At 35.1% G+C, this 17346-nt stretch overlaps 1 protein-coding gene and 1 long non-coding RNA gene across 4 annotated transcripts; both read right to left on the reverse strand.

Annotated features, from left to right (window-relative positions):
• Window positions 1-3357: 3357 nt before the first annotated feature.
• On the reverse strand, window positions 3358-5453 carry LOC136071621 (uncharacterized). Its single transcript, XR_010632931.1, has 2 exons — window positions 3902-5453; window positions 3358-3771 (listed from the first exon to the last, which is right to left on the reverse strand). It is a non-coding gene; the product is annotated as an uncharacterized LOC136071621 (long non-coding RNA).
• Window positions 5454-9534: 4081 nt separating this feature from the next.
• LOC111990643 (putative disease resistance protein At3g14460) lies at window positions 9535-15959 on the reverse strand. Of its 3 annotated transcripts, none has more exons than XM_024034277.2 (3): window positions 11912-15959; window positions 11665-11762; window positions 9535-9628 (listed from the first exon to the last, which is right to left on the reverse strand). In XM_024034277.2, exon 1 carries the CDS (start codon window positions 15791-15793, stop codon window positions 11963-11965), a length of 3831 nt encoding a protein of 1276 aa, XP_023890045.2. In that variant the 5' UTR covers window positions 15794-15959; the 3' UTR covers window positions 9535-9628; window positions 11665-11762; window positions 11912-11962. The 3 variants fall into 3 exon arrangements, with proteins under 3 accessions (XP_023890045.2, XP_065615619.1, XP_065615618.1); XM_065759547.1 differs by lacking the exon at window positions 9535-9628 and adding an exon at window positions 10226-10863; XM_065759546.1 differs by lacking the exon at window positions 9535-9628 and having other exon boundaries at window positions 11187-11762.
• Window positions 15960-17346: the final 1387 nt, after the last annotated feature.

Below are 17346 nucleotides of genomic sequence, written 5' to 3' on the forward strand. Positions count from 1 at the left end.
ATACAATAGTCATATTGCTAAACTATTTGAATAAAATGCTAGCTAGCCTGTTTCTTCCCCTTTCACCGTTTTTTTTTTTTTGGTTTCCACTTCACACATTCTCTTTAATCAATCCCATTTTCTCTCTCTCAACTCATCATCTTCCCATCAAACAAACGGCTAATATTTATACTATTATTGACTTTCCCATTGAATCCAAATTGTTTTCATTTCAGCAATTAATCCTTCTCTCTCTCTCTGACTTATCATCTCCTTATCAAAAAGATGGCTTTTCTCCCCATCAAAACATTCAATTGCCTCCCTTTGGATTTAAAACCCACCGATTTAATTTTTTATATATAGATTTTGAGAGTCTATTTGAGCTCATGAAATTACAAATAGAATTGGAAAGTTTATTTGAGGTCAGTTTTTCTTTTTCTTCCCTTGAACTTCTTTGCTTTTTTGCTGCAATTTTTATGGTTTGCAGTTTGTATTAGATTTTCTATTCTGGGGTTGTAAATACCATGTTTCTTTTCTCTCTTTTTCAATTTTCAATTGATAATCTATTTCTTTGTATTCATGTTCACAATTTTTCTTTACATAATCGCGTTTTACCCATTAAATTCTTTTGTATCTAAAGAATTGGAATGCATTTTTTTGTTTGAGTACACGACCATTTTCCTCCCATTTGATTATTTTATTTTCTGAATGGCTTTGTAATTTTTTTAAATTAAATACTACATAAATTCTTGCTAATTTTCTTTTAATCTCATCTAAATTTATACTAATTTTTAACTGTAGGGTCTGTTTTCGTAGCCCAAGCCCAAAAGATATGGGTTGAAGGCCCAGCGAACCTAAGACGATAAATTTGTAGAGAGTGGGTGAAAGAGCTAGGCTGGTTATGAAGTAAACAATAGTTGGCTAGGTTAATTGCAGTGATGATGACATGAAATAATGCCTGAACCACTCCATGAATGAATGTCCGAAGAGATGTTTTATTAAGTGAACAGTGATTACAACATTCAGACCTACAGTAAAGTTTTTCTTTCTCTTTTTTTCTCTCCCCTCCGTCCCTTATTATCAGGGACCCTTCTTCTTTATATAGCATCCTCTCCTATCATCTCCATCGTCTACCTATTCTTCATCTGCGTATCTACTCAAGTGCATGTCACGTAATGTGTCTACTTTAGTTCTTTGTGAGTGGCGGTAGCCGAGGTTACACTGTTCAGGGGTCTTCTCCACATAAATGCGGCTAGAAAAGCTGTTGCAGTGCATTAAATACGGTGATAGCAGCTTTTCCTTTAGATATTTTTTAGTTCTGATCATCTCCGGATCCACCCAGAACTTATCATTATCATTGGGATTGTTAGGAAGATTATTCGGGCCTTCCACACGTTTGTTTGATCAAGGCTATTTGTGGCCGAGGAGTAAGACGTCTTCGGACCAGTAATGACCTCTTTAGACGGTACTCCCCCTTTACTTCTAGGCTTCCTGCTTCAAATGGGCCGCCCCAACCACCTATTGCTCCTCGAAAATATAATAGTCCTTAACAGGGTGTCCCGGGCCCATTAAGTAGCTCTGAGTTTTTCCCCCCCACATTAATTTCTTAGGATAACTTGGAAGAGGAAACAAAATGTTATGATTGATAGGTATGGACCGTAGGATCCTCTTTTTCTTTGTATTTGGAATTATAACTTAGCTTTATATGGTTATTTTCATTATTTTTTTGAAAAATTATGATGTAAAGGTTTGTACTGGATTTTCTTTTCCGGGGTTGTAAATACCATGTTTCTTATTTTCTTTTTTCTTTTTCTTTTTTCTTTTTTTAATTTTCAATTAATAGTCTATTTCTTTGTATTCATGTTTACAGTTTTTCTTTACATAATTGCGTTTTATTCATTAAAATTGTTTGTGTCTAAATAATTGGAATGCGTTTTATTGATTTAGTACATGATCATTTTTCTCCCATTTGTTTATTTTATTTTCAGAATCCAAGATTGCAAGAAAATTTTATTGGGAGATAAAGTAGTCTGGTTGATTGCCATTTAGTCTTTACCATCATTGAGATATATATATATATATATATATAAAGAGCGTGTAATAGAAGTGGTGTGTGACCCCAGCCGTCAACATTATAACTAAAATTATTATTATTCTCAAGTAACGAATATTTCTTGACCAATTTCAAATATAAAATAAGAAAGTAATTATTGTGAGATTAATAGTTTATAAGTTTATTTTTCAAGATCGTAACAAATTCATTACCAAGCCCATAAACAAGCCTACATTCGTCTTGTATTTTTTCAAGCTCTATTGTTTAAAAGCCTGTTTATGTACACTTTTTTTTTTTTTGGGGCTGGGGCTAAACTTGTTTATTAAACACGCCTAAAATTTAGGTGCAAGTTTGAGTCATTTATAAACAAACAAATATGACTGGGTCTTTTATAAATCCAAGTTGGAGCTATTTATGAACGGTTTAATTCACTTACATCCATAATTTTAAACATGTTTATATGAATGGAATGCTAAGGTTGGGACCCAAGAAAGTTGGCAATATAATGGGACTTTTGAGAAATTTGGAAAATAAATTAGGGCAATCAGTATGTTTTTCTTTTCTATGTAAAAATGCATATTATAAAAAAAGACTATTAGTAAATAAATAGCAATAAGTAAATTTATCATTAGATTATATTTCTTTCTTATATCTTTCATACTTGCAAAATTTCTAAAAAATAAAAGATCAATAGTACTATCATCAATCAAATGTTTAAATTTTAAATTTTTGTAATCTAAAGTTATGGTGGTCAACAACAAAGGCCACGACCAGTGGCGGCTTCAGGAATATTTTCTAGGGTAGTCATTAAAATATTGAAATCATACAAAATTTAATAAAAAGAAAACTTCATATATTGACCAAAATACACACACACACACACACACACAACCAAAGGTTTTCAAGGCATGAAGAGGTGGTTTGTGATCATACAACTTTTCCCAGGGTGTGATAAAGTTCAAAACAGAAATGGGAACTCTATTCAGAAGGTAAATTGTAGTACTAAGAGCATATGACCAATAAGGAAGAGAAAGATTAGAATGATGAAGCATAGAGAACCCACTTTCCACAATTTGCTTGTGCTTTTTCTTAGCAATACCATTCTACTAAGGGGAATAAGGGCAGGAAAGTTGATGTTGAATCCCATGCTCCAAACAAAAAGACTTGAAATTGTTATTAACAAACTCACCACCTCCATCAGACCTTAAGGTCTTGATTTTAGCATTAAATTAAGTTTCAACCAAGGACTTGAAATGCAAGAAGACCTTGAACACATCAGGCTTTCTCTTTAACTAAAAAAAAAACAAGTAAAACAAGTAAAGCCATCAACAAAAATCACATAAAATCTGTGTTCAAGAATAGAAGTCACAAGAGCAGGGGCCCATACATCAGAATGTAGTAATTGAAAAGGATATTTAGTACTTGATACATGTTTATGAAAAGGAAGCTTGTGCATTTTAGCACTTATACAAGATGTACACTTAGAACATATATCACTAACAGTAGAAAGCTTGATAGAAGGATATGGTGACATAGCAGAATGTAAAACCTTTGCACAAGGGTGTCCAAGCCTATTGTGCCAAAGTAAAGTTTGAGGAGACATTGTAGCAAAGCCACTAGAACTGACATGAGAAGGGTATGAGGAAGGCAGAGAGACAAGAAAAAGGTATAGGGTAGACTTTATCCTTACTTAGCCCTCTGTGAAGGACCTTCCTCGTAGGCAAATCCTGAATTGAGAACTGATTTGCATCAAAATAACAAAATGCATTATTTTGAAGACACAGTTTGTGTACAGATAACAAGTTTAAAGCAATTTGAGGAACCCTTTGTATGTTATTACGATAAAAATTTGAGGAGTGATTAGCTTACCATTTCCAATGTGTGTCACTGGTAATTCTTGCCCATTGCCAACTGTGACAGACTCGCCAGTTGTAGGTTGTTGAGCAATAAAGAGCTAAGACAAGTCTGGTGTGATATGATTAGAAGCACCAGTGTTAGTCAGCTAGTTTGGATTCTGATGAGCACTTGTAGTTGCAGCCATAGATCTTATAGCCATGGAGGCAAGTTTAACTAGAGCATGCCTACCTTGGTAAGAAAAATTCATGCGATGGTAGCAGTCCAAAGCAGAATTACCATTCTTACCACAGATTTGATAAGCAACTTTCTTTCCCTGAGAAGAATTGAACTTGGTCTGTGGAAAAGAAGTGAATGGATGATCACTAACTTGATTATTGCTATTATAAAATTGACCACCACCTAAGAATTGATTGCCACCTCTGCCATTGCCACGATCTCTATTATTACCATTCTTGCCTCTACCTCTTGTAAAACCTTGATTGAATTGATTAATTGTCGTAGCCAAGGATGTAGAATCCCTAAGATATGAATTGATTGACCTCTTCTTGATTGATCTTTCTTCAGCATTCAAGAGTGTATTCAATTGTTCAAGTGTAAATATATCATTCCTAGTTCTGATTGCTGAGCAAAATGCATCATACTTTGATGGTAGAGCTTCAAGAACTAGATGAATTAGCTTTTCTTCATCAACACAGACTGCTACAGCCCCAAGCTTATCTTTGATTTCTTTAATTCTTTGGAAAAAAGAATCCATAGATTCTAAGCCCTTCATGATGCTCATTAGCTCATCTCTCAGACTGAGAATATGAGATCGAGACACTGATGCAAACCTTTTCTCAAGCACCTTCCAAACACCTCTTCCAAATTTCTGGCCTACAGTAACAGCCAACATTGATGGGGAGAGTGTTGAATTGAGAAAAGTGAACAAGGCCTATTCATGACTCTTCCATTGAAAGAACTCTGGATTAGCTTTAATTGTAAAATTCCTTGAGCTATCCTTAAGAAATGGATCTGGTGCATGATCATCATCATCGATGAAATTGATCATTGAACATGCTACCAAAATCACTTCGATTTGGTGTCTCCACACTATATAATTGTTGTAGTCAAGCTTCATAGTAGCCATACTTGCCATATTTGACAATAGCAGCAGAGAAGGATTAACACCATGAATGATTGAAGAACTCGAGGTTGATCCTGTTGTTGCAAAAGACAAAGAACTAGCTGAAGACGCCATTAATACGGCTCTGATACCACGAAGAAAACTGTGTTTCTATGGTTTCTTAGAGAGAATATTCTATAAGAAAAGTACCACATAAGAATTCTGTATATTGTATTGAATAGATTACCAGGAATACATCTTATATATGCTAACTAACCATAACAGATTAGGTGCCTAAAACCCTATCCTAATAGAATTGTTTAATGTCCAATATAATAGAAACACGTGGACCAACAGAGTAACTAACTAAACACTCAAAGCCTTATACTAAGCTACATACAGTTTAACAACTCTATTAAGAAACTACAAGTCGTTTCTAGACTACTCTACAACAGATGCAGCACTGATGCAACCGTTAGCTTTCTTGAAGTGTCTTTGAGCTGATGTAGCAACATAATCCTTTACAAGCCTGCTTGGATCGTGCTTCTGGGCTAGCTAGCTCTAAGGTTTATGGTTGGCTATTCTCTGGTAACTTTGTGTGTTCCAACTTTCGACCGGGCTAGATGGGTTTCAAAATCTACTCTAGTTACTCTACATGTGCTTTCTGTCGCAATTGGGCCCATATCTAGTAAATTTTTTTTAACAATTTATGTTTTGAGCTCATAGCTCAATTATTCATTTAGCACCCTCAAAAGGCATCGTTGAGGCCCACTTAAAAAGCCCTTACTTAAACCCAGTTGCTGTGAATAGTAGCCTAGTTGAGTAGCATCACAATTCACAGCCCAAGCAGGGGTGATGAAGTAAGTCTTATTATCAATTTCATGAGCCGTGAATGGTAGGTAGGTGCTATTGTTTCTTTTTGTTATCCCCTATAGAACTATAGAAATCCCAAACATATTGTCACTAACTTCAACAAGGTTATTATCTAAAAATAATAATAATAATAATAACTAGGGTCTCAAATGTCAAGTGTATTGCTACGAAGCATGTTTTGGTTACTTTGATTTCACTTTATAATTCTGAGTGTTCTAATATATGTTTTTTTTTTTTTTTTTTTTATTTGGTTTGAGAAAATTCTTGTTGCATTTTATATGTTAGATGAAATTTATTTTAGAAGTGATATACGATATTTTGAATTGATCATTTTTGTCTAGTTATGTTGCGTAGACAGCAACCAACGTAGAAGAATCAGACTACTTTAGAGCATTCACATTGGGTATTGTAAATGTCATATGTTGGTAATATTTAGCATCAAAGTCCCAAAACCTCATGTTACCCGGCCTTCTAATTGTAAAATTTTTTACAATACTGCTACAGTACCGTCTTACTTTTATGATGGTACTGTAGCATCTTGGATAAAAATTATATTATTTGTTCTCTCTCTCAGCCACTTAGTTCAATTTTTTTCCCCCTCTGATTCTATCTATCTTCATCCTTACTCCCTCTCTCACATCTCTCTGCCTTCTTATTTTAAGCATGCCACTAGAGTTAGGTTGGAGATTGGCATGGCACGGCGTTGGAGGTCGTCATGGCACGGCGTGGAGATCGGCGTGGGCGTGGCGTGGTGTGTTGAGGTTTCGTGTGGCGTGGTGAGACTGGCGTCGTGTGCCTCACTATGGTGATGTGAATTCCAGGTGCATTTTGGGTTTGATTTCTGGTGTCTCACGGTGGTAATGGGTTTGATTTCCTGTAGGTTTTTATGTGAATTTTTCTTTGATTTTTTGTGGGTTTCTATCCATGGTGGTGGTGGATTTTTCTTTGATTTTGATTTTTATTATTTTTATTTGTGTGTGTGTTGTTGTCATGGTGGTTTATTTGATTTTTTGTGTTGTTGCTGTGGTGGTGGTGGATTTTTCATTGATTTTTTGTGTTGTGTTTCTGTGGTGGTGGTGGATTATTTTATTTTTTGTGTTATTGTGAGTTTCTTCTAGCAGAGGTGGTGGTTATGGATTTTTTAGCATTGGTAGTGGTGGGTTTTTTAGTGGTGGTAGTGGTGGTTTCTTGTAACAGAGGTGGTGGTGATGGGCGGATGAAAGGGAGATAGTGGGGAAAAGATAATCAGATTGATGGTGGGGGAGTAAGAGACATTGGATTATATTATTTTATTGGGTAGTATATATTATTTTAATAAGTTGAATAGGAAAATAAAAGTTGAGATGTTGGGTGTGTTGTAAAATGGTATGATATAAATGAGAAAGTAGGTTTTAAGATGGTAAAATGAATTTTTTTGTAGAAACCGAATGTGAATGCTCTTATCATAGAAATTATAGCGATATAGGGTAAATATACTCGGTGCTGGAGGTAACATTATAAATTGTTTCAAATGGACAATAATGAATAATCTATTTTAACAATAGTATTATACTATTTTCCTATTGAACTTGGTTAGCCAGCTCAAGTCCAAAAATTTGTAGAATAGCTCAAAATTGGTGCCCTAATTAACCATATGTATGACTTATTCCTTGAAATAAAAAAGAAGAGATTTATTTATCTGAAGTAAATTGCTTTCTGCTCCAAATAAAATTTAAAAAAAATCTGCAGCCTTGAAAGCCTAGAATGTTGAGATAGAAAAATGTTAAATGTCTATTAAACTTTCTTATCAATTTTGTTCCCCTATCCCACTTCTAAACTAAACACTTCCACAGCACTCTCTACATTTCCATATATATCTTAAGAGGTCCTCACCTCTTTCTTTCGTCCATTGAAAGATAGGGAATTGTATCTTATGGCTTGCTTTAATATCTACAAGAAGTCCAATATAAGGAGAAGAGTAATGTTACACAGACAAAAATTGACAATTTTTTTTTTCATACTAGTTGAGTTTGTATGTTTTTATTGGTGCTTATCTAGATCTACCACTCACATCACTTTTTTACATACCACTATTAATTTGCCATATCAGTATGTATTAAATTATTTGTTAAATTTTGTATATCTCTAGAGTCTAGACTTTCTCTAAATAGAACCATTAAACTTAGACCACCGACTAGTCAAGCCAATGAACCAATGATACAATACCTAAATCAATTTAAGTCATAGGTAAATTGTTTAAGTACATGACTCAATTAGTTCAACTAGTAAAATTTTTTGTTATTGAATAAGAAATTTGGAGTTCAAACCTTAGATTTTTTTTTTTTTTTTTTTGGGTGCTCAAAATCGCTTCTATATTTAAATTTGAAAATTTTTTAATAAATAATTTGGTATTTTGGTTTTTCAGGAAAAAGAAAAGCAATAGCAAAGAAAGAAATCATCAAAAACAAAGTCTTAGATGATTTATTTGTGATTATTTTCATAAATGTATCTCTTAATTAATTTATATAAAGTTATTACCATTAAGAAACGTATAAAATTTCAAAATGGTTCAAATTATTTTCATTTCAAGGAAAGTTTTTGACTTTTCATAATATTTTTCTTTAAATGGATTATTTCTTTTTACTTGAGTTAACATTATCAATGTGTGTGTGTATATATATATATCTATTTTTTCTTTTATAATTGTATCTTTCAAATACATTTAATACAATTTCAATTCATTTAATTATAGAAAACATTTTTTTTATAGCATTTTTGTCTTGTACAATAAACGAGTATGTATGTGTAATATATGGAAAATATACATACTTTACTAATTATGTAAGATAGTTTCATCCAGAGGTTCCAACCTTTCTTCCTCTCTCACTCAACTAATTTATAGATTTAATTGGGTCAAAGATGTATGAATTTAAGAAAGTTGAAATGAGTTGAAAAACATCCCAAACCTAACCCACCCCAGTCCCCACCCATGCACACTCGTAGTTCTCCCATCTCTTTCTTCCTCTCTCACTCGACTAATTTCTCTCTCCTTCTCTCTCTCCACTTTTTTTTTTTTTCTTCTTTATCCCCAGGCACAATTACTAAATAGTCAAATACATTTTTGAAAATTCATGACATAGACTTTCAGCTTAAGATTTTTTTAAGGACTAAAATGTTTCACAAATCTTATGATTAATACTCACACACAGCTTTCCAGCCACACAACTCTTTAGTGATAAAAATTAAAAATATAATTACATCCCCTATTACATTTTTCCAAACCATTTTTTATTCCCTCATCAAACCAATGCACCATAATTCATCAAGAAGTGCATAAAAAAGAAAAAAGAAAAAAAAAAGAAGGAATTTAATAACAAGAACAAACATAGGTAATAGATAGATATATAGAAATTGAATAGAGGAACCTGAGCTGGGCTAGATCTGATCTGGGCCTGACTTGGATCTTACTTCTGGGCTGGCTAGATCTACGGCTTATGGGCCTACGGCTGGCTTTCTCCAGTAACTTTGCGTGTTCCAACTTTAGACCGGACCAGATAGGTTTCAAACTTGCACATAAACTCTATGTGCTTTCTTTTGCAATTGGGCCTATACCCGGTCAATTTTCTTAACAAATTCTTGTTTTTGAGATCACGGCCCAGTTATACATTTAGCACCCTTAAACAGCATTGTTGAGGCCCACTTAAAAAGCCCTTATTAAACCCAGCTGCGGCTCAACTGTTTTCATATGAACTTCAGTGTAAAGCGGCCACTACACCACCTCCAATCTATGCGGATTGATGCATGAGGAAAGAGAGAGAAAGTAAAAAAAAAAATGGGTGTAATGATAAACAGTATCTCAATAAGTGTATTGAGGCATTGTTCATATGTTATTTTTGCACACTAGAATATTATTGAGCTTGATGCATGGGCCTTTTAATTTGGGATTTTTTTTTTCTTATTAGTATCAATCTTGAACACTTATCTAGTTATCTATTATTTACTCTTTCGGATCTTATTCTTGGTTTGTATTTTAATTCATAAACATTATTTATTAGTTATGAATCTACCTTATCATCTATTATTTCCCTTAAATTGATATATGTTTAATAGAATATGAACAAATAAATGCTTAAAAATATTTATAAATATAAATAAAAAATATTTAATAATTAATTAATATGTGTATCCTCACCGTATTGTGTTCTAATTTTTCAAAAATTGTATGTCGTTGTGTCGTACCCTGTACATGTTATTTGTGTATGTGCTTTCTAAATTTGCATTATACTACTCAACTCATGATCCATTTTCACATAGAAGATAGTCTGCTCATCCTACACTGGATCACAACTATTGAAATAAATTTGGAGGTAACTCTTGAAAGATAAGAAGTAGATACTTTTCTTTATTGGAAATTCAAAATTTGGAATGGATTGGATACAAAAGATGTACAAAATAGTAAGTAGCAGCTTGTCCAATTTCCAAATTCAAACATGATGTGTAAGAGGAAGGGGATGTTGTATCTGTGCTTCCCAGGTCCCATTTTATTGTTTTAGGCTAATGATATAATTCTTAATGCTTTCAGGCAGCAAAGACTCAATTGACAGAACTGAAATTGGAAATTCACATGCTAGCACCATATTTGTGGTGACCAGTTAACATGTAATGCTAGCATGGCTTGTCCAAACATATGACTAGAAACAAAAGATCAGAACCTTCAGAGGCAAAGTGGTACCACTATTCGACAGAAGATATACAACTAATTGCTCAAACTGGAATTGCATTCGAAAATCTTCAAAGGGTATGTTCCAATTCTTACCATAATCCTCTGATTTATCTTGTTCACACTGTGGTTTTAGATGTGGACAATACCAAATAGGCTGGAATGTAAAGCTGGCTGCCCCAGTTTGGGCAAAGATTAGTGTTTTAACAGACTCCCAATAGTCTTATGTTTCTTGTAAGGTAGGATTTCATAGCCCCTCAGTCATCAGATATGGATTGAAGATCTAAGAGCCTCTGGATGCTAAGAAAGGTTATAGGGTCAGGCTGAGGATACTCATCCAAATACACTGGCTAAGACAATCATCAAGTCTAATAAATACAAAAAATTTCACACTTTCAGAGATTAGCATATGTCAGCATCAATTTCATGGACTTGGGACTTTCTTAACAGTTTAACACATGCTTGCCACTGAACTTAGAAAACAAGCTAAAAATCTATTCTATATGTCAGCTTCAACAAATTTGAGAACTGGAACAATAATGTCTTACAGAAGAGCAACAAAACCTGCAGTTCGCAGCTCAGAAAACATAATACCCACTTCAAAAGATATTTATTAGAAGGAATTAAGGAAACCGGCTGAACCTTCACACAAAGTGAAATTAGGATGTTAATCTACTCTACCGTATATGCTTGAGTATGACTGTATGAGAGCTGAAGAGATGAGCTCAGACTATATGTGATCACACCCACCTTTGACTCTAAATCTCAATAAAAAAAAAAATTTCATGAAGACCTCAAGTTCCAATTCCAAGACCTCATTACATTCAATGACTCACACACACACAAAAAAAAAAGACTCAAGCCACATATAAGTTATATACACTAAACCCAAAATATACAAAATATTTTTTCAAAGAAATCGAGTCCACATTCTTTGAAGAGCCTTCTTCTAACCATATAACTGCCTCATATAAGAAGAACACTTTGATTAGAAGCCTCTCAATCCCTAGAAGCAATGCTAAATTCTTCAACAAAATGGAAATGGGAGCCCACAAAAACTATTGATACTACTGATTGATCACAAAAGCAGAATATACGCACCAAAAACATGAAGTAGGAGGCAAAAATGAATAACTGCAGAAGAACACATGTAGAAACTTGAGCAATTGCTGGTGGCACAAGAAGTCTTCAAAGTTGGCCTAGATTATGAAAAATGGAAAAAAAAAAAATATATATATATATATATATTATTAGTAAGTCAAGTGCATTAATTGTTTTACATTGTAAAATAAATTGAATTGAGATCTAGCAGGTCAAATTGTTGTTGGTTAACATGCAGAAAAAGTACCTCTCTGAATTGCATTTTCATTGCTTCAAACAAGGTCTCTTCTAGACTTGCTCATGAGATTACTTCCTCATCAGCCTCTATGAAAGAGACAAATCTTTTCCTCTTATTTTGAAGCTTTGGTTTCAGCAAAGAACATTCATTGATGCAGAAAAAAGACAAGGAGGATGGAAGTCCCTCTTCTGGCAAGGACTTGAGTCTGTTACAGCAGCTAATTTCCAGTGTTTTAAGGGCAGTAAGGTGTTGAAGCCCCTTGTAGTTCAGATATTCAAGATTCAGAAGTTCGCTGATGCGTAGAGAATTGAGATTGCTAGGCAGTAACTCCTCCTCTGGAAATGACACTATGTTTTCACACCCGCCTTCAATCTCTAACCGACTAAGACAGTCAAGCCTATGCAACCCCCACTCCCTCCCGAGCATGAGTTTGTCACAAAAAGTGATACAGAGTACACTTAGTTTGGAAGGCAAACCCCCTCCTGAAAGTGATACAAGTTGTGGGCAATTATTTATAAACATTGAATGGAGAGAGTTGAGGGAGTGGAACTGATCAGGTAGTTCCTTGAGATTCTTGCAATTGGAGAACCAAATGGTTGTCAGGTTGGGGGCACGCAATCCTCCTTTTGGAAAGGATGATAGATTAGGACAATCCCTGATCTCCAAGGCCTCAAGATATGTGAGATCTTTCTCAATTCCCTCTGGCATTGAAAGGGATTGCAGATTTGCACAATCCCAGATAGAAAGAAATCTAAGCTCCAGAAAGAAGTCTAATGGGAGGAATATCAGGGAATCACAGCTACTCCCTATGCACAAATGTTCAAGAAGTGCAAACTGGTGTGTGCTCTTTGCACTTAGCTGGAACTCTAATTTCTTGCAGTTCTGGATATAAAGCATTTTCAAGGCAGTGAGTGGATGGCCCCCAGGAAAGGACTTGAGAGAACAGCAATTAATGATATATAAATGTTGGAGAAAAGGGTTTCTGGTCATCACTTCTACAGGTATGAACTCTAGAGCATCACATCCTTCAATTTTGAGGCTATCTAACCCAGTAACTCCCATCAGTTGTGATATTCCAGAAACTTTTACGCTTTTAAAAGATAAGAGGCCTTGCCGTCTACCTTGGTTGGACCAGTTGTTGGTTGGAACATCAGCTTCATCCCTAATATTTGGAGTAGTCATGGGCAATGAGGATTCTGTGGCACCTTTATATGTAAAGATAGTCATTTGCTCCAAGAATGAGGCAACTTTATCTTCACTTATGAACAGAACCTTGTCCTGATAATGTAAAGTCCTTTTGTGTAATGATGCCTCTGTCATAATTGTAGTCACAAGTTCCTGAGATTCAGAAATCTCAACTTTTACTACAGAAGGAAGTTGCTTGGGTAAGTTTCCCTTCAGCTTGGGGCATCTCCTTATACAAAGCTCAATTAAGCTAGGGAATTCTCCACTTCCAACTTCAAATGAAACCCATTCTTCCCATTCCAACATCCCCTCAAATGTTAGAGTCTTCAAAGACTTAAATGGCTTATCCATCCCACAGAATTCAGGACCCACGCTTTTCACTGCATCCATCCATTCAATAATGAGGACTTCAAGAGATGGTAGCTGTCCAAGTGGTGGCAAGGATGAGCAATTGTTGCAGTTGCTGAGACGTAGGGAAACCATGCCAGAGAATAACATATGCCCCACCCAATTTGGAAATCTTGTACCACAGTAAAAATTAATGCTGAGCTTCTTCAGTTTACTATTAGGCTGTAGCGCTTCAAGCACATTTTCCTGACCAACAGTGTTGTTACTCCATTCCAACACTAGCTCATCAAGGTATTTCTTGGTAAACAAACGGGCGCCAGCTGGATCATTTTCAGAGACTACATTCTGCAACTTTGAAATGTGAAGCGTCCCATGAAGATCCCGAAGACCCCCCAACTCTTTAAGCATTGAGCCACTTCTTTTGCCCACAACAAAGTAAGGCAGCGTTTGAAGTTTTTTCAATCTACTCAAGTTTTTTGGCATCTCATCTATGTCAGTTCCACTAATATCAAGATGACACAAGTTAACAAGCCTCCACATGTTTTCTGGCAATTTGGTGAGAGAATGACAATTTGACAATATGAATGTTTGTAAATTGCATAGAGCACAAACTGATTCAGGTAACCACTTAATTCCAGTGTGAGAGAGATCAATGTACCGTAAATGTTTCAAATTGCCTATTGAAGCAGGTAGCTCAGTGATATGATAATGAGATAAAGAAAGCACACGTAGGAATTGCAGTTTGCACAACATATTCTGCAGTTCATTACTACTTAATCGACATGATTCATGATCTAATGGCAAGAATGTCCTTAAAAACTTGGCTTTATCAATACTTTTAAATATCACTGAGGAATCATATTTGCCTCTACAAAGAGATAAATACAGGGTACTTACAGAGATATGAGACAAATTATTATCCTCCAATCTGAAAAAATGTTTCCAAGACAGATGAGCAGCCAAATCATCCACAAGATCATGCATCAGAAAACGTGAATTATTGGCACTTGATTGTTGAAAAAAAGACTCCGATAACAATTCATCAAAGCACTTGTTACCATCATCTTCCTTTCCACGATTTTGCAGAAGTCCTTCTGCCATCCATAAAAGAACCAACTTCTCTTTCTCAAATTCATAACCCTTGGGAAATATTGAACAATATGCAAAGCACCGCTTTAACTGTGCAGGAAGTTCATCATAGCGCTTTCTTAATTCAATTCCATCTCCACTCATTCCTCTAGGTAAAGAAAAATGCTTTAGGCGGTCCAATACAACTCTCCACTCCTCAACTTGTGGCTTAGAGCGCAAGAGAAGCCCAAGTGCTTTTACTGCAAATGGCAGGCCCAAAAAGTCCTGCACAATTTGTCTGCCAATGGTTTCTACTTCGGAACACGAACTAGGCATTTGGTCTCCTAAAGCAAATTTTGTGAACATCAACCAACTTTGTTCATTTGACAATGACTCTATATGATAAGTACATACAGTGCTAATCTTGGATGCAACTTCTGAATCGCGTGTAGTTACAATAACACAACTTCCACTTGCAACACCTTTCAAAGTAGATTGTAAGGATTCCCAGTCTGCATAGTTAAAACCCCCCACATCATCCAAAACAAGAAGAAATCTCTTTCCCTTAAGGCTCTCTTGCAAAGACTGCAAACTAAACGACTCAGAAACTGCTTTTGTCATCTCATGATTAACGGGGTACCAAGCCTTGATCTCAAAATGTTGACTTACTCTGCAATCATTGTAAACGAGCCGAGCAAGAGTGGACTTACCAACCCCAACCTCGCCCACTATCGGAATCACAGACAACTGTTCACTCTTTACATCATCAGAAAGCAAAAGACTAATAATAGCATCTTTATCAGCATCTCTACAAAACACTTCATGATCATCTACCAAGAAAAATGAAGTTATGGGCATGCTAAAACACTTTTGTGGATCAGATATTATTCCTAATCCCTTCAAACCAAGTACATCTCCTTGCTCCATAAAGAATTCTAACCTGTCAAGCATCTCCTCCATCTTCTTTATCACCTTTATATTCCATTCCAGACTTGATGACTTGGTCTGAGATTCAGCATCCAACTTGTGTCTTAAACTTTCAGTGCACATCTCATCCACGAGATCCTCTGTGTGGTAGACAACATCTTGAAGCTCGTCCAGCCACAATTTAACAACTGGGTTTTTGTTCTGCTTCTCCTCAGCTTCATCGACCATCACAGTAAGATACTGCAGCACAATCCTTAAATCTTCTAGCAGTCCAATTCTGAATTTATTTGTTCGAAAGAAGTTGAGTGAAAGCAAACTGTACAACAGCTCCTGAATTGCGGCTTTCACCGGCGAGCCAGCCATGTTACTTTTTTTTTTTTTTTGGTCACGAAAGAGTGACAGCAGAAACGGTGAAATGAAAAGCAAATGGTGGACTGGATCGTGGAACAGTAACAGAGATGAGTTCAGCAGCACAACGACTTGCTGAAACACCACCCCTGTAGTTGTAGTTAGGTGGGTTAAAAAAAAATCAAAGTTTGATTAGATTTAAAAAAATAATAATAATAAAAATTTGGATGGTTGGGAAAGGGGATTGAATATAAAGTTATAAACTAGAATATTGAATATACCTTGAAATTTTATTTTTTGTTAGAGAAAATAAAAAAAGGGCATTTTAATTCATGTGTAATCGTCATCCCATGTTACCATGATTTCTACATATTAAGAAGTATGAGCCAATACTAGTAATTAAACTTACCACCTCTTAACACTTGGTTCAAACAAAGAGAATGCATTCAGTCCGGAATTGGCATAAATCCTCTATTTTACGCCCTCCAATTGTAAGTGGCCACATCAGCAATTCACTAAAGAATGAATGACATCTGCCACAGAGAATCCAATCTCCAAAACCCAATTTCAACAGAAACCCACCCAAAAGAACGCATCACCAATCCGGATCAAGTGCTTTACGTTGAAACAAAGGGTGATATGGCAGATTTGGGACTAAATGGCGAGATTGGCGGTGGAGAAGTGAAGGCAACTTGGGTTCGCGACGGTGTCTTGAATAGCTTGTTGGCTGCTGTTTGATGGGTTAGTGTCGATGGTTTGAAGGAAGTAGATTTGTTTGCTGGGTTGTCGGCATGATTGGTTAGGGTGGTGGTCGGATATGTTGATAATGGAGGAATTTATTTTTGAGAAATACCTTATGGATTGATGGCAGTGAGCAGGTTAGGCAGCTTATGGTGGGTTTTTTTGTTGTATTCGATTGGTGGTGGGATGGTTGCAGTGGGATGAATTCTTTTAATTGGGTGGGTTTCTACTGAAATTGGGTTTTGGAGATTTGATTCTCTGCGGGTTTGTCTTTCATTCTTTAGTGAATTGTTAATGTGGCCACTTACAATTGGGGGCGTAAAATAGAGGATTTACGCCAGATCCGGACCAAATGTATTCTCTCAAACAAATGGGTCTTTCGATAGCTTCCTACTATTGCACCACACTCATCAATAGTAAATATACATTAATTTAATAAACTAGCTAAGACGAAGAGTTTTGTAACATAATTAGTTGATACTTGTGTTTCTAAAAAAGACATTTAAGATCCAAATCTTTCAAACTCCAAGTATTAATGTATCATAAAATATATATATATATATATCAAGCTAAGGTATAGAACAATTGACTTAAAAAAATAATAATAAAGGGACCTTTAGTTGAATTTTATAAATTAATAAAATATATACATATATTGATATGTATGTATGTATATATTATGTAGCAAATTTGGTGGAACAAAAACATAAAAGTTAGATTTTTAAAAAAAGAAATTTTAAATTTTTATATATAAAATCTTAGATAAATTGGCAATAAAAAGTAACACGATCTAAAAACATTTTTAGTAGTCTCTTTAAATTTTTACA

The sequence above is a fragment of the Quercus suber genome, unplaced genomic scaffold (assembly GCF_002906115.3).
Source record: "Quercus suber isolate HL8 unplaced genomic scaffold, Cork oak 2.0 scaffold_331, whole genome shotgun sequence".
In the NCBI taxonomy this organism is placed as follows: Eukaryota; Viridiplantae; Streptophyta; class Magnoliopsida; order Fagales; family Fagaceae; genus Quercus; species Quercus suber.

Bases quoted from the DNA above. Each gene is read 5' to 3' on its own strand.
- LOC111990643 (XM_024034277.2), bottom strand. From the start codon at position 15,793: ATGGCTGGCTCGCCGGTGAAAGCCGCAATTCAGGAGCTGTTGTACAGT.